This window comes from Mytilus californianus, unplaced genomic scaffold, assembly GCF_021869535.1.
Source record: "Mytilus californianus isolate M0D057914Y unplaced genomic scaffold, xbMytCali1.0.p SCAF_5, whole genome shotgun sequence".
In the NCBI taxonomy this organism is placed as follows: Eukaryota; Metazoa; Mollusca; class Bivalvia; order Mytilida; family Mytilidae; genus Mytilus; species Mytilus californianus.
In genome coordinates this window covers 120,138,100-120,162,826 of record NW_026262701.1, presented here as the reverse complement: position 1 = coordinate 120,162,826, position 24,727 = coordinate 120,138,100, and the positions used below count along the sequence as shown (strand labels likewise).

At 32.0% G+C, this 24,727-nt stretch overlaps 1 protein-coding gene across 1 annotated transcript in view; it reads right to left on the bottom strand.

The window, feature by feature from the left end:
* Window positions 1-591: 591 nt before the first annotated feature.
* The window catches only part of LOC127700896 (DNA replication factor Cdt1-like), a 50,660-nt gene continuing 26,524 nt past the window's right edge, over window positions 592-24,727 (bottom strand). The window contains exons 3-10 of the mRNA XM_052204610.1: window positions 11,919-12,121; window positions 10,173-10,370; window positions 8,991-9,130; window positions 8,119-8,237; window positions 7,082-7,270; window positions 6,120-6,239; window positions 4,101-4,302; window positions 592-1,984 (exon numbers count right to left, since the gene is read on the bottom strand). Of these exons, the coding sequence (XP_052060570.1) occupies window positions 1,833-1,984; window positions 4,101-4,302; window positions 6,120-6,239; window positions 7,082-7,270; window positions 8,119-8,237; window positions 8,991-9,130; window positions 10,173-10,370; window positions 11,919-12,121 (1,323 nt within the window). The 3' untranslated portion in view covers window positions 592-1,832. The remainder of the gene's footprint in view (window positions 1,985-4,100; window positions 4,303-6,119; window positions 6,240-7,081; window positions 7,271-8,118; window positions 8,238-8,990; window positions 9,131-10,172; window positions 10,371-11,918; window positions 12,122-24,727) is intronic.

Below are 24,727 nucleotides of genomic sequence, written 5' to 3'. Positions count from 1 at the left end.
ATATATTCCTTGTAAAAACTTCACATATCAAATATTGTTGACCTATCATGTATAGTTATGGTACCTGAAAACTTTCCCTGACCACTGGACCAGGAATTAGAAATTAGGTCAATGGCTGAATGACAAAGTGTTGTCATTCAAATGTGATGACCAAGGTGAAAATGGAGACAAGTCATTAAGGTATATGAAAAGGTGCAGCAATAAATGAGCTTTCTTTATACTACATTTCTCTGGTGGTTTTTTTTTCTTTTTTTGGCAACTTGTTCTGACATAAATAAATATTGGACCAGATGAATATGCTTGCATTGTCCAATACTTTAGAACACAAATATATATATTATATAACTATATCAATTATGATATAGTTATATAATACACAGAAAAATATTGTTAAAGGCTGTTCCATAAACATATGGGAGGCACTTTTTAACACCCTGAATACCATTATAAAAATTTGCATTTTACTTATAATTCTTACAAAATTCTGTGGAATATGCAACGACCCATATTAAATTGAGTGCCTCCAATACACCATCAAAGCTTTTTGGAAAATGGATTTCATCTATGGATTGGTCAAAAAAAAGTCATGTGTTAAATCAACAAATTTATTTAACAACTTATATTTGCAATGCGTTATCATTTTCCATCACAAGTTATACAAAATAAATGCAATACATCTCTAGCAAACAAAAAGTTATGTTTTTATATAAAGTTTTCCTATACCCATAAATTTTATTCTACTCTCAAAAGAAATCTAAACATCACAATAAGAGAATTACATGTGTTTGGTCACTTTGTTTGACAATAACAGAAAAATATTATACAATCGCAAAAACTTAATTTGAATAATACTTTTTGCTAAGTAATATCTCAAAAAGGTACAACTAGGAAATTGTTTATAGATTGCATTAAAAAAAAATCCCTTCTTTCTACTTTATACAAAATAAATGTAAATCATCTACAGCATGCAAAATAAAATCTACATTTTTACGATATTATATATAAAAATTTCTCTGAACCTGATTGTATCCTAATTTCAAAATAAATTTGTGGATCAAGATATGAAAGTTATTAAAATGTTGTGGTCTATAAAACATAACAAATAATTACTTTAGATCTTGCAAGGCATAAAAATATGTTTCCATCATTCATGCAATTAAAAATTTAAATAAAAATAAAGGTAATTGTCCTTTAGCCCTATTTCAATTTATTCTATCACAAACACACATGGGGTACTACTATTTTTAATTCATATATCATATATATATAATCACTGTTATGATAGTGCAATATATATAAATACCTGAATCAAATCTGTAACCTGAGAAAAACATATCTACTGTTTTAGCTATTTAAGATCCTTGAATCTCTGAATCTGCCTATGCATGCAAAGTTTCAGTGTCAAATTTAGAATGTTCAATAAAATAAAATGTTTCAAACGAAATGGAAATTTTTCTCAAACAAAAACTCATCATGTTTTGACAAAAAATTATAGTATCAATATACATGATTTCTGCTTCTACTTTTATCGTATATTTATTCTTAGTTTGTTACAGCTATATCTAAAAATGTCAAATAGTAAAATATTTAGAAAGAAATTACCAAACAGATAGTAAAAAAATCTGCTCCTCAATGATTTCAATAACATGTAACATTTTTGGTACTTACATGTGAAGTACATTATGGTATTTCTAGTAATACATGTATATCTTTTTAAAGTAAAAAAGCACAAAAAATAATGATGAATCATCTTACATTGCTAAGCATAAATGTTAATTACATACAACATAAAAAAATATTTACAATTGCACTAAAAAGTTAAAATGCCTTCATCAACTCTGTATAGATTTATTGACTTGAGCTATGAGTGTTTGTAACTCCAGATTCCTGTCCATTTTGATGTACTTTCCTTTCTTTATTTCCACCTGCTTTAACCATTGTGGTAACACTTCAATCATTAAACTTAAATGGGCTTCTACATCACCTGGAAATATAAATAAAATTCATTTGATATTATCTTTCCCTCTGTGTTGAGTTGACACATTGTTAACAAGAAACAATTGTTACAGGATGCTGTTATGAAGTCTCCCCATGATCCCCAGGGGATTCACCCTTTATTTCATTTGATTAATTTATTTGTCCCATACAAGAATATATATGGTTTAGGGGTGGGGATCTCGACCATTTACAAGTTCTCAAACAGGAGGGGGTGGGAGTGACCCCAGGGGACTCGACTTTTTATTTCATTTGATTTGTTTTATTGTCCCATACAAGAATATATTTGGTTTCGGGGTGGGGATCTCGACCGTTTACAAGTTTCCAAAATGAAGGGGGGTCGGGTGACCCCCATGGACTTCCATATATTTCATTTGATTTGTTTTATTGTCCCATACAAGAATATATATGGTTTAGGGGTGGGGATCTCGACCGTTTACAAGTTCTCAAACAGGAGGGGGTGGGAGTGACCCCAGGGGACTCGCTTTCATCTCATTGGATTTGTTTTATTGTCCCATACAAGAATATATATGGTTTCGGGGTGGGGATCTCGACCTTTTACAAGTTTTCAAAAAGAAGGGGGGGTAGGGTGACCCCTGTGGACTTTCCCTATATTTCATTTGATTTGTTTTATTGTCCCATACAAGAATATATATGGTTTAGGGTGGGGATCTCGACCGTTTACAAGTTCTCAAACAGGAAGGGATGGGAGTGACCCCAGGGGACTCGACTTTTATCTCATTTGATTTGTTTTATTGTCCCATACAAGAATACATTTGGTTTAGGGGTGGGGATCTCAACCGTTTACAAGTTCTAATATAGGAAAGGGTGGGGGTGACCCCCAGGGACTCCCCTATATTTCATTTGATTTGTTTTATTGTCCCATACAAGATTATATATGGTTTTAAGGTGGGGATCTCGACCGTTTACAAGTTCTCAAACAGGATGGGATGGGGTGACCTCCAGGGACTCGCCCTATATTTCATTTGATTTGTTTTATTGTCCCATACAAGAATATATATGGTTTAGGGGTGGGGATCTCAACCGTTTACAAGATAAAAGCACATTCTCAAACATTCTCAAATTGAAAAGGGGAGGGGGGGAACCCCCAGGACTCACCCTATATTTTATCTGATTTGTTTTATTGTCCTGTGATCATTACTGAAGACTGTGTGTGTCTATCACTTACTGTTTTCAAGTTATAGTCATTTGAAAATTTGAAAAAATAAAATCCCATAGGGTGTATATATATAGTAATTAGAGTCCTATTTTGTGAGGCCAATTATGTTATAGGCCGAGTATGTTATAGGCCGAGATATGATGATACTTTCGATACACTCAGGCTTTTACGTCTTTAATAAACATTTGTAAATATGGCATCGGAAAATGTTCCTTCATGAAATATTTTAAACACGGTATTTATTTTCTCTTCAATCGGAGGACAGGAGGAGACCCCTGACACCGGGATTATTGTACTCCCGTCGGGAGGTTCACATATATGGATTAAATGCATGTCTGGGGAATCCCGTAGGAAAACATAAAGGTAACATAAACATACAAAATGGCTGAAAGTTCAAGGTATGAATAATTTATAGAGGTCACACCTAATACCATTTACAAACGTAAAAACTTAAAAGATTACGATATTCTTAACAATAAGAATTCTTTAATTTCATGAATAAATGTAAAAAAAAAACCCAACACACACCTCGAAATAAATATCAGGCCCTCTTAATTTTCAATGAATATAAACGTAGAAACTGCTGCCTTGTGTTGATGTTATTAATTTTATCTTCAACGCAGGTCAGATCCGCGAAGTAGTGTTTGTGACACCCATTTTCAAAATGAAGTTGGATTCATTTGAATTGTCGGTGAACATTCAGTCCATTTTTATTCAAGCTGTAAGCTTAATAAATTAGAAGTAACTCAAAACTTCAAAAGCATCTTCCTATAATTAGTATTCAAACACTAGTACTACATTATCTAGGAGTAGAACACACATCCTATAGTGCGATAGTCTGTCCAACTTCCGGTTGGGAGGCCAATGCCATTGGAAAGTTTATTGCTATAGCAAGCTATAGCAAACTTTCCAAAAAACTACATACCAACAGCAATAGCCGATCTACAGCTATCAACCAGTTTAGTGACTATATCAGCTTTAAGCAAGGCTGGCTTCTTTTCTGTTACAAAATGACCTCGCAGAATTCTCATCATTTCTGGTAATTTCTGTAACATCTTCTGTCTCTTGTCTTCTACAGGATTCCTCATCATTGCTGCTTCAATCTTCTTGGCTTCTTTTGCTCTGATCTGTAGAATGAATTAACAAAATGTGGTAAAATATGATATTCTGATTCAGTTTTAAGACATGTAAAACAAACATATATGATGAATAACAATCAATCAAGGTGAATCAGCTATATTATTTACTTTGTAAACAATTACCAGATTTCATTATACAGTTGAACATCGTGTCAAACTCGGTTGTGTTGAAAACTCAGATTAGTCGAAGAAATTTCCTGGTCCCGGTAAAATTCCTGTTTGATCAATGCATTTTAACCTCTGATGAGTCAAACTCAGTTGATTTGAATTCTCGGTTAAGTTGAGTAAATTTCTTGGTCCCATCGATGTAAAATTAATGTAAATTGACCCCGATGTCTCGAAGTTTCGAAAGTAAGAAATTTTGAAAAATGCAGACTTAAAGATAAAATTCAAATCAGATGTTTATCTTATGCAACCTAATTATTTTCATAATAAATATACTTGTTTGTATAACAGTTAAAATGACATGTTTATGGTGACTAGTAATTAACACTTTGGTTGATCGCCCAAGTGGAACTTTCGTTTACTTAACATATTTCATCTGGCAGAGATTAGATGAATTGGTTAAATCAAAATTCATTGATTACAAAAATCAAAAGGATTAAAACAATTATGACAAATTTACAAGAATTCAATTCAAAGCAGACCACCCTCATCAGGGATCTTTCAGGATTTGTTGTGTTCCGCAAGTGATTCTATTATTTATAGTGACTGACTGTAAATATTTGTGTACTGGCCTATTGATTTTATTTGAGATGTTTTTTTTTGTCTTAATTATGATGGACCTAAAAAATATGGAGCTTGAATACACAATCATAAACTTCGACTTAACGATAAATCTTTTCAGAAAATTTCAACTTTTCTTAAGAAAAAGTGATTTAGAAAAACTTCTTTGTATTACTGTGATCAATCCTGATGGAAACTGCATTAAACTGTATAAACAGAGAGAGATATGTCTCACCTGTATGTAATTTGTTTGGTAAATAAAAATATTGATATTAAAATGGCAATACTTTAACATGTAAACTATGCAAAACACTGAAAGCTCTTAAAAATGACTGAAGCTTCAGAATCAAATACCATTGAATTGCCATTAGAGGTTCCCCTCAAACTGACCTAATCACTTTAACTAATTGTTGAAAAATTGGTAAAAATTTCTCCAAACAATTTTAAAATAGCAACTCCATAAACTTTTATATGCCAGCAATCTTTCTGAAATGTTTCAAGTGTCTATGATGAAAACTAGGAGTTGGAAATTGGAAAAGTCTGCATATTAATTTTCATGTTCTGAAGTCTTGAAAATTTTTTTTATAATTCCACAGTAGAAAGTGCTCAATTTCAATACTTCTGTGATGTTTCAAGGATACTGGTTGAAAACTAAAGGAGAGTTATGATTGTTAAATTTGTATAAGAATTAATAAGTTTCCATATCTTGGAAGATAGATAAAATTACTCAAGCAGTTTCGTAATAGCAGGCTTGAGATATTTTTCTGTAAAGTTTTAGAGATCCTGTTTGAAAGTTTACACAAAATAGTACCATCTTTTCACTGCCTGCCCATCTGACATCACAATATTGTAAGTGGGTTACCCAGCCAAACTGACATCACCATAACAAAAATTCTCAAAATGTTACCCGACATAAGGTATAATTAAAATTTCATTTTATTTCTCTAAGCGTTTTAATGGTTTGGACTCTGTATAGAATACATTCTAAAATACATGTCCTAATATCAGAAGCTCAACTTTAATTATATATGCCTCAAGTTCATTATATTTATTGGTCTTTTTTTCATCATATACCATACCTTGTCTAGTAGAGTCTGTGGAACTCCTCTCATTTCATCACGCTCGTCTTTAGGTTTATCCGTAGAAACAGCAGGAGTTTCTCTTTTGTTATTTGAAACATTCTCTAATGCTTTCTCTACCTAGAAACACAAAAAAACTCTCAAATATTGTTATGTACTGAATTAGGGAGGTACCAATTTTAAGTATTAATAAAACTGTAACAATTTGACTGACACTTGCAGTTTTATCAAAGTTCATAATTTTTCTTTTTATAAAAAAAACCTCAAAAACAATTGGTGTCAAACAACCATCATGATTCTCTGAACAGACCTAATTTAAAACATATTTCATATAGTTTTGTATAGCATTACTGAATTACTAGCATATAACCTGTTTATAGCGTTTATATTTCTAATCTGTAGAAAATTAGCCTGAAAGACATTTAGATTGTATTCTGTTATTAGCATTGAAACAGATTAAAAAGACATTAGCAAATTCTTTGTGTATTTCACATTATTGAACTTTGTAGATTTCTATTCCCAACTTTTTCCATTAGTACTAACATAAATATAGAATTAAATGTGAGCTTTCATTACTGTGCATTTATGATAGCCGACAAAAATAATGTGACTAATTTTAAAATAGGACTCCAGAACTTGCTGTCACAGAATATTACTACCAAAAGTCAAATTGTGATTTTAAAAAATTTGTGACGATTATCCTGTCATATTTCGAATGTCAAAACAGTTAAAATAATACTGTAAATTCAGAAATTAATGTGTGCATTTATTATTGCCAATCCTTGACCTTTGGTAAAAATGTGAAATCTAATTAATATGATTGCAAAAATGTTATGAAAGGAAAATCACTACTGAATTTATGAAATGCAAGTTTTTATTATTGCAAACCTGAAACAGTCGCATTTTTTGCATTACTAAAACATCACAATAATTTCTGAATTTACAGTACTTTATATAATTACATTTGGTAAAACTTTTCCTCTAGCATTCTCCAAAACATCTTTAGCTGTTTGATACACTTCTACATTGGGTGGTGTTGGAAGTTCTGATGGTTCAATATCAGCGACTTCATCTAATCGGAACTTGGGATGCCATCTAGTAATCTTATCATCTGGGACATTTAGTGGTCGGTCCAACTTTGACAGGAATTCCTGAAGAGAAAGTAGAACATTCATGAGCTACTAAGTGATCTGTTGGAATGTCTAAGACTTTATAAACAATATATACAGAGTGCATTTTAAATGGTAAATTTTCATTGTAGTGTTAACAGTTTCATATTTTTTTAATTATTCACAGCATCAATCACATACATCATTAGTAAGTGCTTCAATATTCCAGTTTCTACACATTTTTTTTAATTTGCTTTCAGCTTTAATACCTAGCTTATCATGTTTATAATCTGCTTATTACTACCATGCTTAATTATAGTGCTTCATTTTGTGTTTTTATGTATCACCTTCTTGCATGCTTATTATGTAATGTATTGTTATGTCTTGTATGTCGATTAAAAGCTTAATAGAGCTTATGTTATGTCCTTATTTGTATACTATGCCAACTCTAAATAAAACATCATTTATTTATTTTTTTACAATTAACATCTGCTGTCCATTCAATTGGGTTTGAGAGGTATGGTTTTTATAGTGTGTTTAATCATAATTTTTTAAGATTAAGATAAATATGAAAATTGTGGAGGATTGAGTTTTTATAAAACTAGTTGAGGCCAACTATAACCATGTTTTTAAGTGCTTATTAACAGAGGGGGAGTATCTTTACTTTTCATGTTTTTCTTCAATCAAGAATTTGCGATGGAATATTTAATTGATTCTTATCTACATTCACGGTAAGTGCTTTTCAGGTCAGGTTTTTGTCCATGATAGACAGTTGCATGTTGACCCCTAGATGTCAGGTAACCATAGATGCTGGGTTGCTGTCTCATTTAATTCATCCCTCATCTCCATTTGTAAGTTGACAATAATGAGTGACATTCGTATATCCTTACCTTGTGTTGTCTTTTAACAATGGATATCAATTTATTGGTGAACACTGATCTTCTTTCCAGCAAGTGTTTAGCAGTGAAGGTCTGTCTAGTTTTATAGCTGACAGGAACAGTCTTATTTTCTGTGAAAAAATAAAATAAAAGTCAACTGCTGGTCATTTTATTAAATTAATATTTTTATTTGTATTCTAAACAAATACCTGAAATTTCACTGGTCACCACTGCTTAAATATGCAGTTGTTATATGCAAGATAGAGATGTAACAAGTCATCAAAAATAGAAAATTGTTAATTTACAACACAATTTGATTTACATAACAAAAACAGCTTAAGGTACAAACAATATTTATGTTTTGACATCTGAAAAAAGATAATTTATCTTTTAAGTTTTATTGTCAGAAAAAAAGACAAAGATAATTCAAAAAGAAGGAGGTCCAGTTTTTATGAAACCAGTTTAAGTAATGATGACATTAATGTGTCTTTCCCAATCTAAAACCAGATGTGAGGTGTCACATAAATCAGGTTCATTTCAGTTTTGTTTTTGTCCCGTCTCATTTTAAAAGAATAAGGCCCTTATTGCACAAATGGTGTAAACATCAAGATGGCAGAATATGCATATACATGTAGGTTTATCACATTGGGTGTCAAAGTAAGTCATGGGATATCAGAGATCAAATCATTTAGGGTTAAAAACAAAGTGCAACAGCATTATACATCAAAGGTCAGAATCTGTACTGAACCTCCAAGAGGAGAATTATTCTATTTTCAAAAATTTCAACTTAGTTGACACGTTTGCTGTTAATATTTTAATATTTTAAACTTTCCAAACATTGCAAAGAAAAAGTCAATGTCCTAAAGCAAATGTTACAATTCTACCTTGTGGTAAATTAGCTTCTACTGTGAGCTGATATCCAGTTTTCTTGTTACCAAAAGCAGCAAATCCTTTCTCCTGACGAAGAGTATAGACTGTAGGGTCAACTGCTTTGATCTGTCCTAAATTCTTCTTCTCAAAGTTTCTAATAACACAAAATATAATTTTTTAAATCGTATATTCAACAGTCAGATAAATTCTATACATTGTATGTTTAAGGGCATACAATACAGTTACAGAGGAGATAATGACGTTGCTAACGTAAAATGTTATTTTGGCGACGTCAAACTAGAACATATCAGGGAAAAGATGCATTTTTCGACTGTTTTTTATGCTTTAAACTGATTTATCTTGAAAACGAGTACATGGACCCCTCTTTTCTAAAATGGCATTAGGTTTGATTACGTATGAAGATTAATTGTACCAATTTTAATGAAAAAGTCAATATTGATTTTTTTTTAATTTGATTAATATACCGCAAAAAATGCCGTTTTTTTCCTAAAATCTGAAACTTTGTTACAAATTAATTATTTCCAAAGCATTGTCGTTCATATTAAGAGCATATATATGTAAAAAAGATTTTCATAGTGTTTTTACAAAAATCGGCTTGTGTTTATCTGTTGAAATTAAAAAGTTAGGTGTGTCTATCCAAATGATAGAAATGTACCAGAAAACAAAATTTACAGTAAATGTCTAAAATTTCAACCTTTTTTATCTCTTAAAGTAGCACATGAAGGTATATTTTTTATTACATATTTGAATTGCTTAGGTGAAAAATAGCTTGTATGCAAGTTTTTGTAAAAATTTCATCATGGGATCGAAACTGTATCGTATGCCCTTAAGAAACACACGTCACAAGTCATGTTTTAGATTTTGATTTAAACTTTTTATCTTTATATATTAGCTTTCCACATAGAATACAAATTAATTTTTTATGCTTTTGAAAATTGTAAAGAAAAGTCATTGGAACTTTCAATATTTTGTACATAAGCCTTCAACATGAAGCATGTACTGCTATTCAGGCATGTGTTATGAATTTAAAATAAAGCAGAAAGTTCAGAAAAAACTTCATATACACTTCATGTTTTCCAATATAGCCTTATTCTCAACAACAACTTGAACTAGGACATTATTTGTAGAAAATATAAACTTGATACTATTAATCATATCTGTAAATTATGTATTACCTTTTACCCATATCCTGAACTGCTGCCTTTAGTTTGGAGAACGTACATACTTCAGCTCTGTTGTGTAACATACTAACAACTGTATCACAGTTCCTGAACATCTCTGCCAGTAGTTTGTACTTGTAAGGAAGTGACAAAGTGGGCGGGGCTGGTGTTGCCAAAGAATGGAATCTTTCATAAGCAGGTGCTTTCTGTTTGCTGAAATGTACAAATTTTAAATTCAAATATACAAATGTATTCATATTTTCCACTTTGATTAAAATGGACTTTTACTGTGACTTCATAATGGTTCACAGAATGTACTGTACAGCGTGTTATTTTCGCAGGTGTAAACTTTTGTGATTTTCATTGAATAAGGTATACAAAATATTTTGGCGGATTCAAAACTTTTATACAATACCATTGCATGTGCACTTTTAAATTGACAGAATTTATTTTGGCAATTTTGTTCTAACCCTAAAAATAAGCGAAAATTTACACCCTGCGAAAATAACCTGCTATACAGTATGTGCATGCATCAAAGTATTAAATAATGTTCCCGTAAGGAAAATTAATTTACAACTGAAGATCTCTCTTGCCATTGACAAACACATAGCAGGTAGGCTGAAACGTGTCTTTTAAAGTACATTGTTCTGAAGTTATTAATTCTGAACAACCATTCGAAGCAAAAGCAAATTCTAGTCAAGTTAATGAATCAATAAAGATCATTGGATAGTGCGATACACCACTTTTTATCATTTTCCTCTGGTTTCATGAAAGTCGGTATAATTAGTAAAGTAAACATGTGTGCCCAGAGTACATAGACACCTATAAATAACTTGAAGGAAACTTAAAATACCACAATATTACAAATAAATCATATATGTATAGTTATTCTATATTTATCTTACCTCCTATACATTTTTAGGAATATGATTGGTTAAAAGCAACCGTGTGTAGACCGCGTATATTCCATAATGGGTTAGTAGGTGGGGCTTATTTCAATACACGGTTAGTAGTGGTGTTACATGCCTTTATAAAAACAACACTGTGTTGTGGAAAAATCTTAAGGTTTCAACAGACGAAGAAATTGATGATGAACGATTGAAGTAAATTCATTTAACACATTTAAAGCTAACAAGTTGTTATTGTTGGAACTTGTTTTTGTATAGACCCATTGAAGTAGGTTCTTAATACCAACGGTATTGAAGATGACCACTAGTCTAAATACCATGTGAAGATAGTCTGTAAGATAAATTTGTTACATAGTGTGCTAGTGACCTAATACGATATATATGAGGTCAGTAATATTATCTTACCTCCTATAGATTTTTGGGGATATGATTGGTTAAAGGACTACACGTGGTGACTACATATATTTGATATAGGGTGTCCTAAAAAATATGGGGTTAGTAAGGAGTTACTTCCCTTTCAAAACAAAAAAGCTATGCTCTCACCCAATATGGAATTTACTGAACCCATATATATCTTATTAGGTCTCTAACACACTGTGTAACTAATATTATTATGCTATGAGCATGAGCAATGGGCAAAATTGGTTTAAATCAAAGATCAATGTTCAGTACAGACAAGGAGATCGATATAAAAGCTACTGATGGTTGTGGCTGTTTGCAATGAAAATGCTGGTGATTGAGACAGTGCATCACTCATATTTTCACCTTAATTATCTCGTGTGTACTGTAAATAGAAATACTTGTATCCTTAAATCATAAATCATAAGTTAAATCATGAAAACATAAATCTTACAGAGGTGAAGCTTCTTTTGGTTTTATAATTTCCTTCACTGGTGATTCTATTGTAACTGTTTCAAACTTTCCAAGCTTTGGACTTTCTACTGGGGTCTTTTTCAGGTCTTTCAAGTTTTTACTCATTTGTGAAAGCTGTGCCTTGATCTCTTCCAGGCGTCCACATTTCTTTAGCTTGTCTTTTACATTGTCTGCTGTAAACTTCTGAAATGGAAATAACTCCCCTAAGCAAGGATCTATAAAATTTAATTACTGTAAATTCAGAAATTTTTGCATGCTTTTTATTGCGAATGTTGAACAATAGAAAAAAATGTGATATAAATTATTGCTATATCAGAAAATACTGCATATGAATAATGCTATCAAAATTTAAAATGGAAGGTTTTATTTTTGCGAAACCTATCCCGAAAACATAGCAAAAATTTCTGAATTCACAGTTTCTATACACTTTAAATTTTAATCAAATAACTCATTTACTGTCGTTCAGACTTTAACAAGACGTAGTATTGGTGATTACCAGACAGGCAAAGAAGAGTTCTCATCACTTAGAAACCTGATTTCTACACATATGTAAGACATCACCTACACAAAAGCCATCAGAAAGATTGCAACTCTGAAAGACTGTTATCCTACACTAGCATAGTATGCACAGATCAGTGTTTTCCCTAGACTTCTGTAATTAACGCAAATAAACTTTTTTTTTTATTGTTTCCTGTAAAATCTCTGTGAAGCAATGATGACATTCAAAGTTTTATTTAACAACTTGCTGTTGCTGTTAAAACCATTCTATCAGCAAATTGAGGACACTGTTAGTGAAAGAATGTAAAGACATGACATTTAGGCAGACAATGAACAAAGTTGCCAGTCTTGGAACTTTGTATCCTTGTCTGTCTAAGTATGCAGCAATTGGTCTGGTTTTGCCAGTTTCAACAGCTGATTGTGAAATGTGTTTTTCATGTTTAAACAGAGTTAAAACACCTTTGAGAAACAGACCATGCCAAAAAGTGCTGAATTGCTTAATGCATATATCAATTGGACCAAAGGAGGAAGATTTTGATTTTGACAAATGTGTGGTGACCTTTGGAAAGTTGAAACAGAGGAAGATATCAACAAAATAATGTGTATATCACATTAATTTGTAAATAACTAGTGCAGACTGGATTATTTTTATTATTGTTTATATGTTCTTTCATTAATTCCTCTCATCTGTAATAAATACTTTAAAGTTCCATGACTTACCTTTAATAAAACAATTAGATTGGTATATGGCTATAAACAAATAAATTATGTAGTGTAACTAATTCTGAAAAAGAATCATTGCACGCCGCACTGCAAATCCACCATTGACCCACCATGCATGAAATTTTTTTTAGGGAAGATACTGCAGATTCTAATTGTCAATCCAGTAAGCACAGCTGACTGTGAAAGATCCTTCAGTGCTCTTAACAGACAAGATCTCCCTAAGAAACCGTTTGAGCCAGAAAATACTTAACTCACTCAAGACCATATCTTTAGACTAGCTCTACAATACTTAAACTTCCTAGACGGTTTGGAAAGTCAAAGAACAGAAAGCTGACTACTTCTACTTCTATTTCTTCTTTTGAGTTTTGGGAGGTGGCTTTCCTAGTGTGGAACTTGGGCACTATTTATAACTTATTGTAAAAAAAAAATTTCCCTTACTGTTACATGTTGTTTCACGAGTGTTCTGAAGTTGTGAGTTTTTTTAAGTCCTTACTGTGTTATGAAGATATTCATCAGTAAAACTTTATAGATAGTTGAGATGTGTATGCTATTATTGATTGTTGAATAGAAGCTTCCATATCAGCTATAATAGTAGCAAATACAAAAAAAAAAAAATACAAAAAAAAATGAATGGATCTGAATGTCCACCGCAAAGATGGAGATTAGATATTGCTTCCTAATAGCCTGTTGTCAACTATTGAATAAAAAAGTCAAAGATTAATGTACAAGTCAAATAAATAAAACATTGCAATATTTAAATCAAGTTTCACCTATTTCTTTCACCTTCTTGGGCTTTTCAAAAAATATTTTATCTAAAATCCCTTTACCGGGTAATTACCATGAGACCAGTTCAAGTTGTAGCACCTTGTTCAGTGCAGATTGCCATGGTGTGGAATATTGACCACATCTACACCTCACTGATCATGGGACAACAGAATACTCAATCTGGTTAGTAAATTTGAACTGTATACCTTTATTGTCAGTGTGACTTCAGGAACTTCTATTATCAAAAGCTGACTACTCAGTGATAAAGTCACTTTATTGCAGAGCTAAAAAGACTACGAGCTTATTCTATGTTAGTACTATCAACAGACCTGTACATTTGTCCAGTGCTTGTTATCTTAATATATCATGTGGGTTTTTTGCTTGCTTGGTTTGTTTTTAAATCAATATAAATAAATCAAAACCGAAACATTAAGATTCATATTTGTGAATACAATGCACAGGAACTCGATCCAGTCACAACAAGGGGTAAGTCTGGGTTTATAAATATAGTATCTATCATACTTGGAGACAGTAATCCTATAAAATTAACACTTAGCTTAGAAGTCATTATTGTTATGATTGAAGCAACTATTTCCAGTACAACCGTGGTCTTTTGATTCCTATTGTGGAGTGTGAGTTCAAGACAAAACCAGTGTTTTCCCTAGGCTATTCAAGCATTGCGGTACCGCTATGCATAAATTTCGACCGCCATGCTTTCATCATTGCCGCAATGCATCCCACTATGTGTGAAAATTGTAACTGTGTAAAATATTTATTATCGATATTTTGAAAGTGAAGAGACAATTGACAAATCTCCACAGGTGTTTTAAACTCATCCGACTGATAATTGGATGCATCATGTCGTGCGTGCCAGGATTTTACAACCGTCTTGATTAGTTGGTTATACTTCGAGACTTCAGTTACACAATAGAAGTTGCCAGACAGCTGATAAATAAATAGTTATATTAATCTCCAATGCCTACTTTCTGTGAAAAAAAATAAAAAGTTTAACCTTTTCCGTATATTAACTTTTACCTGTGGTAGTGATCTCTTTTAAAACGGGTTTTTGACATCGTTGTTTTACTATGATCTTTAAAAAGTAGAAATTTTTTGATAAAACTAAGGTAATTTCACCGAGAATGAACAACACATTTTTTTAAATAAAGTTTCGCAGTTACTTCACAAGTTATATGTACATCAATGAACTATTTTTTGAGTGGTCACAACAATCAGTTATTTTTAGATTAGTCGCGGTTGATTGATTTTTATCAAAGAATACACATCACTGGGCCGAGTAAAAGATGTGTCTTATGAAACATTTAAAAGATTTGGTAATTAATGGAAATATTGTTCTTTAATAAACTTGTGTTGTTCTATTTTTATTTCAATGGGTTTATACGTGTAGCAGATTCATTTACCCTTTTTAAACAAGTGATCACAAGTGGGGCTAAATTTCTTTCACTTCAGCAAGATAAGATTTTTACAATTATGAATCGTTATAAATAAATGGGAAAGGGGTGTTTTTAAATCAATAGTTAATTTTCATAAAATATAATGTCAGCTTAGCTTTCAAACAGGTAATTGCCAAATATGTCATCCGTACGTACGTATGTCAGGTATTAGTCAGTGAAGACTTCTGTAATTAACACAAATAATATACTTTATTATTTCCTGTAAAATGTCTGTGAAGCAATGATGACATTCATAGTTTTATTTAACAAATTGCTGTTGAAGATGAAACCATTCTACCCGCAAATTTCGAAGAACAATCATCACGTCGTATTACTGGCCCAACTTTTCTGACAAGTTGGTTAGAGAAGTCTACTCCTTCATCAAATTGTAGTCAGACAGATCATGAAAATCATCACCTTGAGCAAAGCCCTGAAATTCAACCTTCACCTGAATGCACCGAAAGTCTAGATGTACAAACAAACACAAGACCTACCAGTACACTGGCCATTGTATCCCTGAACTCGGAAAATACGAAAATCACAAAAGATCCAAAGAAACGAAAAACTGGAGTTGACAAGAAATGACCAACCTGTCTGGACAACCTGTCAGAGTATGGTGTTAGACTGAGGCAGTCAGACATTGACAACCTGAAAAGGGATATATACCAGCCCTACCTAGAGAATGTGGTCCAGAACCTACATGACAGATTTCCAGACAACCCAGTACTGGATGCACTATCTGTCATGGATCCAGACCTCTAAATGCAGAGGACCCTACATTGAATGAATGGATTCAACACATAAAACTGAAGTTATGTACATTGAATTATTCATTAACTAGTTATGAAATATATACATAAATACAAATAAATCTTACTATTTATAGTCTGAGGATAAATGAAAAACAAAAAGTAAAACATTTTTATTTATCAAGCTGGACCATACACATACAGTATGTACTTTAACTGTAGTTTTTGACATATAATTCCTGCACTACAATTATTTTTTAGAATCTAGCCAAACATTTCAAGTCAGTTGGAAGTGAAATAGAAGTTCTGGAAGAATGGGAAAAACTGAGGACACTGTTAGTGAAAGAATGTAAAGACATGACATTTAGGCAGACAATGAACAAAGTTGCCAGTCTTGGAACTTTGTATCCTTGTCTGTCTAAGTATGCAGCAATTGGTCTTGTTTTGCCTGTTTCAACAGCTGATTGTGAAAGATATTTTTCATGTTTGAACAGAGTAAAAACACCTTTGAGAATCAGACTATGCCAAAAAGTGCTGAATTGTTTAATGCACATATCAATTGAAGGACCAAAGGAGGAAGATTTTGATTTTGAAAAATGTGTGCTGACCTTTGGAAAGTTGAAACAGAGGAAAATATCAACAAAATAATGTGTACATGACATTAATTTGTAAATAACTATTGCAGACTGGATTATTTTTATTATTGTTTATAAGGTTTTTCATTTATTCCTCTCATCTGTGATAAATACTTTAGAGTTCCAGGACTTGTATGAATTGCTGTAGCTAAAATAAAACAATTGGATTGGTATATGGCTTTAAATATATTCATTATGTAGTGTAAATAGTTCTGAAAAAAAGAAGCGTAGCGCCTCGTTGCAAATTCACCATGCATGAAAAATTTTCTAGGGAAGACACTGAAAACCTCATCAAGACGATGCTCCAATGTAAGACCAGTACCCACACTTTGGACCAGATGATGCGCTGTGCATAGGTTTAGTGGGTGTTCCTGTTAAGGACTTTAATCCAAAACCGGCACTCCATCAACAGTCAATGATAAGTGTATCAGAGCAACAAACAGAATGCTTCCTCTAAGCTAATGAACATTAGATAGACTTGACTGTAATATGAGGAGTGCAGAGTTCATTATCAACGACTAGATGTGGTTGTACTATGCTTATCCAGTGGGTGTCAACAGATTCTATAGGTATTTTTTACTTTATTTTAGGGAGTTATGTACATGAGATTATTTATAAATTTATGAATTATATTTCAATATTTTAAAAAATATCAAAGTATAATGAGACAAAAGACAGGCAACTACAATTGTTGATGAAACAAAGAAGGTAGTCAAAGAAAGGAGACTTGACTGGAGCTGTAGTTATGATGGATAGACAGTAGGTGCTATCTCAAATATGAACACAACACAAGATTGATACAACTTCATTGTGTTGCTCATAGAGTAGTCCAGGTTGCTGGACAAGCTTGCACAGATGTGAGCTATTTAAATAAATATGAAATTGACTCTAAAATACATTTATTGCCATTTCAACAACAGTGCTGTGCGGTATAATAAAGTTTGTGTAATGCAAGGTGTAGTCAAGGATGAAAACATTAGACACCTGACACTGAAAGAGTCTGTAAGCTTCAGTTGGTTCTCAATGGATACAGATGTCAGGGTCATTCATGTTTACCTAGCACTTGTAAGAACTTTTGAAAACAGTGCTGCTGGCAAAAACAACAAACAGGCAAAGGGATTGTTTTAGAAAATGAAATATGTTAGGATTTCTTTTGACAACAGCATGCACGAAAGATGTTCTTGCTAAAATTACAAAACTTTCCAAAGGGACAATTTAGACGTGTTAGTTGCAGTGTTATGATTGAAATTACAATCTAACAACTTGAACAGTTCAACACTGTTACTCACTCAGGCTTATGAATTAAAGGAAGAGTTTTTAACAAACAAACATTTAGAATGCTATTATAAAATTCAGCCAATGAATACCTGGACTCATTGATTCAAAACAGTTTTGATTACAATTCAATCGAATCACTACAGCTAATCAACACGGTTTTAAATCCAAACTGTCTAGAGACTGACTGGAACTATCCCAAGTCATGGACTCTTGAGGTAAACACCAGACTAACTATGTGATAATTATGGAAAGACTGATGTATAAGGCAATGTTAATGTTGACTCAATTGTAGATAGTGAAAGAATGAAAACAGTCTTCTAAATTGGCCTGGTGGTCCGATGCACTAGGCCAGTGAAATCCTACTCTAGTTTGTAAAAATTTCAAAACCAGGACCGTAACAGACTTGCGTAAAATTAATATCGACTTGTGTGGTTTATTTTCAGTTTGATAGAAAATATGAAATAGCTTTAATATCCATTATTAAAATATAGAAATCAAACACGTAATCTTCTCATTGTTCCTAATATCAGGTCTCTCATATATATGCAAAAAAAGAAGTGATAAGAGACCAGTTTCATTCCAAAACCCTACCAGATAGAAAATGCTAGATGTGTTAAATCTGCTGATGTTCAAGCAGCACTCACTACATGGTTTAACGACACAAGGTCAAGAGATATTCCAATCAGTGGCACAATAAAAGAAGGGAAAACAAAAAAAACCTTGCTTTTGAATTAGGCGATGCAGACTTCAACCCAACATCAGGCTGACAGTCATATTGGAATACATGCAACATGATCATACACAAAAAAAGATGCATGGCAAAAAGAAAAGAATCGGAAGTTAAAGCAGCAGAGAATTATCTAGCATATTGTTTTACTCAAAATTATTGGAACAGTACCACCCGAAAGATGTTTACAATGGAGACGAAACAGGCCTATACTTCAGGGCACTACCCAACAGTACACTAACACATAACAGGGCTCACGCTACCAGGCAACTGGGACGAAGAAGTCGCTTTCCCAGCCGTCACTTCGCTTTGCCCGACCGCTGATTTTTTGCAGTAAATCGGTAAAAAGTTCCAATGAAATCCATGAAATATCAATATTTATTTTGAAATGCATTAAAATCCCTGAAATGTTTCTGTTTCTGTGTCAACTAAACAAAACAAAAAACAGACTTGTTAGCATCAAACGAGTATGCAGACATTGTTTATCAAAGGGGAATAATTAACAAATAGGTGTTTGATACTAAACTAAAAAAACGTGTCGGTAAGTGACTGTGTATCCGCATCCCGAGATCTGATTTTTAATTTTTTAATTCTAATTGATGCGAACAAGTAATCTATTTTCAAATTGGTTCTTTTATCTTATTATTAATCAGATATAATGAAGAAAAATTCCGACATGGTAGTTCAATTTGCTAATGATTTCTTATTATGGCTTCGATTTAATTTAATCACAAAGTGATCAGAACTAATGATTAGAAACAAGGTAAAATTAATTAAATAACTTGTTGTGACAAAAAGTTGATGTTTCATGATTAAAGGTATTAAATGTATCAGGAATTTCACAGCTTGTATCGGGCTTTGATCGCACTTGGGTCAATGGAAATTGAGTTCATCCTAAAATGTCGGAATATTTGTTTCTTTTTGTTTATACCCAAGCTCCGAAGTTGATAAATTCAGCACCACGGAAAAATGGTTAACCATTCTTAAAAATGTCTCTCCAAACATGGATTAAATCGCCAGCTCCGTTAAAACGGAAAGCTGATACTAGTGAATTGGAAAATACTCCTCCACTGAAAAAGTTTAGTAAAACTATGACTCAGAACTCTTATGACTGGTACGTCAAGGATACTTTCAATGTGTGGCATTGTGTTTTGTGTCGGGATGCTAAATTCAGTAGTAAATATTCCACAGGACATGACAAGCCTCAGAAAACTACAAACCATTCTAGGCATGCAAAATGTAAGTCTTTTATATTTATCTTTTTCATTTACTTGTAGACATCTTGCGCTCTTAATATATATATAACCGGTATATAAAATCATTACTTTTAGATTTATATTATGAAAATGCCTTTCTATAATTGTATCATTACTTAATAGATTATTTATTTCATTAAGTTAATGGAATATATTTTTTCGTTGGTCGTCATTGTATAGAAGTAAAGAAAAGTATGATTTACATTTGTAGACGTCGATAAATAGATTTTTGTTTATAGGAAATATGATATTTTATACGTCTTTACGATACTTAAGGAATAATTTGTATCCCTGGTCAATTAGCCAGGTATATTAGTAACGACATTTGTTAAAGGGTAAACGTCAAAAGGTACTGAAAAATCTTAAGAAACACGAGATTTTTAAAAGTTTTTAATGTAATTTAATGAACATTTGCCCCAATATTACTTCATTTACGCCAAAGGAATCAATTTTCTTACTGTATAGATGTAAAGATATGAAATACAATGCGCAAAAAGTTTTATTCTAGAATTTTGAGCTAATATCAATTTCTGACGTCTATTTAAAGTCCGATCAAGTCAAACTATTAATTACCGACACGTGTCTATTTGGCATTTTTATTATACACACACGACGGGCAGTCTACAATATCTACTTGTTGCATACTATATTAGTAAAAATCTCGGACAGATAGCTATCGGTCACAGGTAAAAATTAAAAATCGATAATTCTTTCCGATGTTCCTTCAAGTCGTTGTATTATTGGAGGGTCTTGATGGGGTTCGCATAATATACAGTAGTGAATGAACAAAAATAAAAAGAATGACGAGTAGAAAATTATTTGAATAAAATTTTAATAAGTTGTATTACATGAATATAAATTTATCCTTACATTCAACAGAAAATAAAAACAATCTTTTAATTTCAGCTGCTAATCACCTGATGGCTATCACCAGAAAAAAGAACATAAGTAGTAAAACAGATACAGGTATAAAAGATATAGTGGTTAAACAAATGTCGAAAGATGATCTTGTCGTAAAAACTTATTTAAAGACTGCATATCACCTGGCCAAACATGAGCTACCTAAAACACAGTTTAAGCCAACCTTAGAATTGATAGAGTCAATCCAAGAAGCTCCAATTCACAAATCTGACACTGTAGCATACACAAGCCATCAAAATACCACAGAATTTCAGTCTGTCTTATCATGTATTGTAAAGAAAAACAAGATATATGACATAACTCAGCTGGATATTCGATAACTATAGATGAGTCTACAGATCTTACCAACAAAAAACATTTGATAACTTATATAGAATACATTCACAACTCTGTCAAAGAGACATGCTTTCTTTCAAACATACAGATATCCTCAGGCACTGCCAATGCTGAGATGATTACAAACTTAGTTTTAACTTCTTGTAGTTTGTGTTAAAAACACAATCATTTTGTGACATTTTATAGTGCAGTAAACATTGAAATAGTGCATATACATCTGTTTTCTTTTCATTACTCTGTTGTTATTTATTTTATTTATGTCTTTATGTATGTTGTTCATGTATGTATGTAACGAAATGAAATGAAACTGACTGCTCAATAAAATTGAATTCTGATATAATATTGTATTTGTTTATTATGCTATAATCTGCAACAAAGATATGCCTTGCATTGGCTTTTTTCTTTTCCTAAACATGTGCCTGGATCATCACAAGAGCCCTAAAACACCAAGCAAAGATTAAAAGATGCATAGTTAGTTTAAATAACACATGCACTATACCGAGTACATTAAATACTGCATATAATACACAAGGAAACATAAAACTAGAACGTGACGCGTTTGTCGATTCATTATATGGCAAGGTGAACCACTTCTCCCTGCTAGTCTCATAAAGAGAAGTCACTTCTCCCTGTAATTCTGAAGTAGTGTGAGCCCTGACATAAAGACGATGATGTTTCCAGCAGCTGAAGCTAAAAGACAGATCCACTACAATAGTAGCATGCAACATGACTGGCATTGATAAGTATAAATTACTGGTAATCATCAGTCAATAAGGAGGTGTTTGTCTTCAATTATTACAAGGTTAGAGAGAGAACCTTAAGAGAGGTGTGATGCTCAAGTACTAGGTCTTGCTACATTTGTACAGAAAAATGACTATAGCAACTCTGTACATAATGTGTGATCTGCTGCCACCCCTGTAACAGCTGGCAAAGGCCTTACAGGTAATATGTCATATTTTTTTCACATCCAAAATAGATTTGATACGAAAATGATAAGATAAAATAATTTAAAGCAAATGTATATTTTTTTTACAAATAAAAGATGCAGATTACACAGTTGTCATGGTTGTGAGACCTCTAGTGACTGGAATGCTAAAAACCATCCAATCATTCCAAAAAACAAATTGGGACAATTATGTTACAATCCAGACTGTTATATGGACAATTTGATTTAATATGAGTCCATCAGAAGAGAAAATGGACAAATTTGAAAAAAAAGTATTTAAATAAAAAAAACTCTTTACTTTTTAACATAAACCATGCTTGTTACAGTAGCTCATTAATGATAGAACAAAATAATTTTATCTGACTTTCTAAATTATATGCATCTTTTATAAATTTTCTCACAAAGTAAACATTAATAAACACTTCTTTTAAGGTTTACTTGCCATACCTAGACAAAGTGATAGAGAATTTGTAAGAGGTTTCTAGATTTACCTCTTTTGGAAAGTTTGTGTGTGTTTGATCCAGCTAGAAATTTCAGGGGAGAACACTTGATACACCAAATATTAGGGAAAGTTTACCAACACAGACATCACCACATCTATATTACAAGAAGAAACTATGAAGAATTCTGAATTAGCAGGTGATAGACAGGAAAGACGAGTCTACAAAAGAAAGCATTATTCCAGTGAATTTGGCCCAGGCAAACACATCTCACCTGTTTACCACATGCGATGGAGGAACACAATTGTACTGACTTCTCAACCTACTATAAGGTGGAAGCCAAAATTATTAAGATGTTTGCACAGTCAAGACACCAATGCAAAATTACAGAGTTTGTAAACTGGAAACTGAAGTGACAATTCATTAGTGAAATTGTAGAAAATAATGTTGTGCAACTAATATGTGCTTTACGAAAATTAAACTGTGCTCATGTATCACTTTGCAGAAAAGACCGTGTATAAATACAATATATGCTTAAAAAAATTAACTGTCAGACAATAAATTATATATGTTAATTTAAAATGTTTTATTATTATAATTATTTCATCTCTATGACCTATATAAAGATACAATTTGCTTTTCAATTCTTTTTTCTAAATCAACTTCTACCCCTGAAGGAGCCACTTTTCAACATTACACTAGGAAAACGCAATGTGGTTACTAATCCAGTTACACAAAAATCAATAATGCAGTAGGATACCATTTTAAAGAATAGAGAGTTCACATTTTTGATAACATTATTGGTTACTTGAACAAAGGGGAATGATGGTTTATTTTACCATGTTTACATACAGTCACAGTCTATTTATAGATCAAAAACTGACAACACATGGTTCTATAATTAGTTCAACCCTAAAGAAAATGTTATTACACAACAAACACAAATATTTATATACAATCTTTTTTTGAAAGGGTTAAATAACAAGATCACATAACATAAATAATACATTATATACTGAACAATCGATGATATATGTGTGGATCCCAGTTCATTATCGTATTTCCTTTACTTCCAGTCTGACGTCACTCCAAAATCATGATTTCTGTTATAAGCATAGTCCACTTAACTGCATAATTTTTTCCATCAAGAAGGCTATGCAATTAACCGGAATCCATTGTGATCGATTTATATAAGTTTAAAATATAAGAATGTTTATATCTTCAAATTTTTTTTCAAGTTTCAATCTGAGGCATTAAACTCGCAGAACAATTAAGTAGCAGTGATAAGCTTGGTGCAATTAAAATATTTACAAAAAAAAATTTTGACTTACTTATTTTAAGCTCTCAAGAATGAAAATTTCTAATTGACAAGAAATGGAAATCAGAAGAGGCAAAGGACAAATAGAGGATTTTAAAGTTATATAATGTTTTGATTTTGCTTAGTTAATATCTAAAAAAATCTCAAATTTACAATTGGCCTACAAAATTTTTTTTGGGGGAAAACAGGGGGGAGGTGCAAACAACAATTGAATAAATCATCAATTTTTTGGTTTTCATCCGCTCTTTATTAGCTTTAAAATTCTGCACATACTAACAGTGAAGAAAATATGTCATGATATAATCTCCTAGGTTCATGTAAGCTAGCATTGAAAAAAAACTTCGCTCTAGATTCTTTAGTTTAAAGTTGATTTTTTGGTTGGTTTTTATGTCATTGGTGTATACTCTACTTATCTTTTTATCATTCTAACATACACATAAAAATCATGAATACCATTTTCATTGTGTTTCATAACTGTTTGAGAAACATACACGTTTACAATAATTTCATAGTGATCGTTACACTTATACTGAAGTTATTGTCTGTGAACCAGAAAAATACTAGCTTTTGGTCCCTTTTTGTCCCTTAATTACTAAACCGCTACAAACAATAACAATACAGTAAAATACATCTTCTTCATTACAAAATTCATTAAGAAATCAGGGCAAGTAACTTTTCTTCCGGACAAGTAAAATCTACACTTTCACTTGGGGACAAGTGGTCACAACAAATATTTCCACACCCCT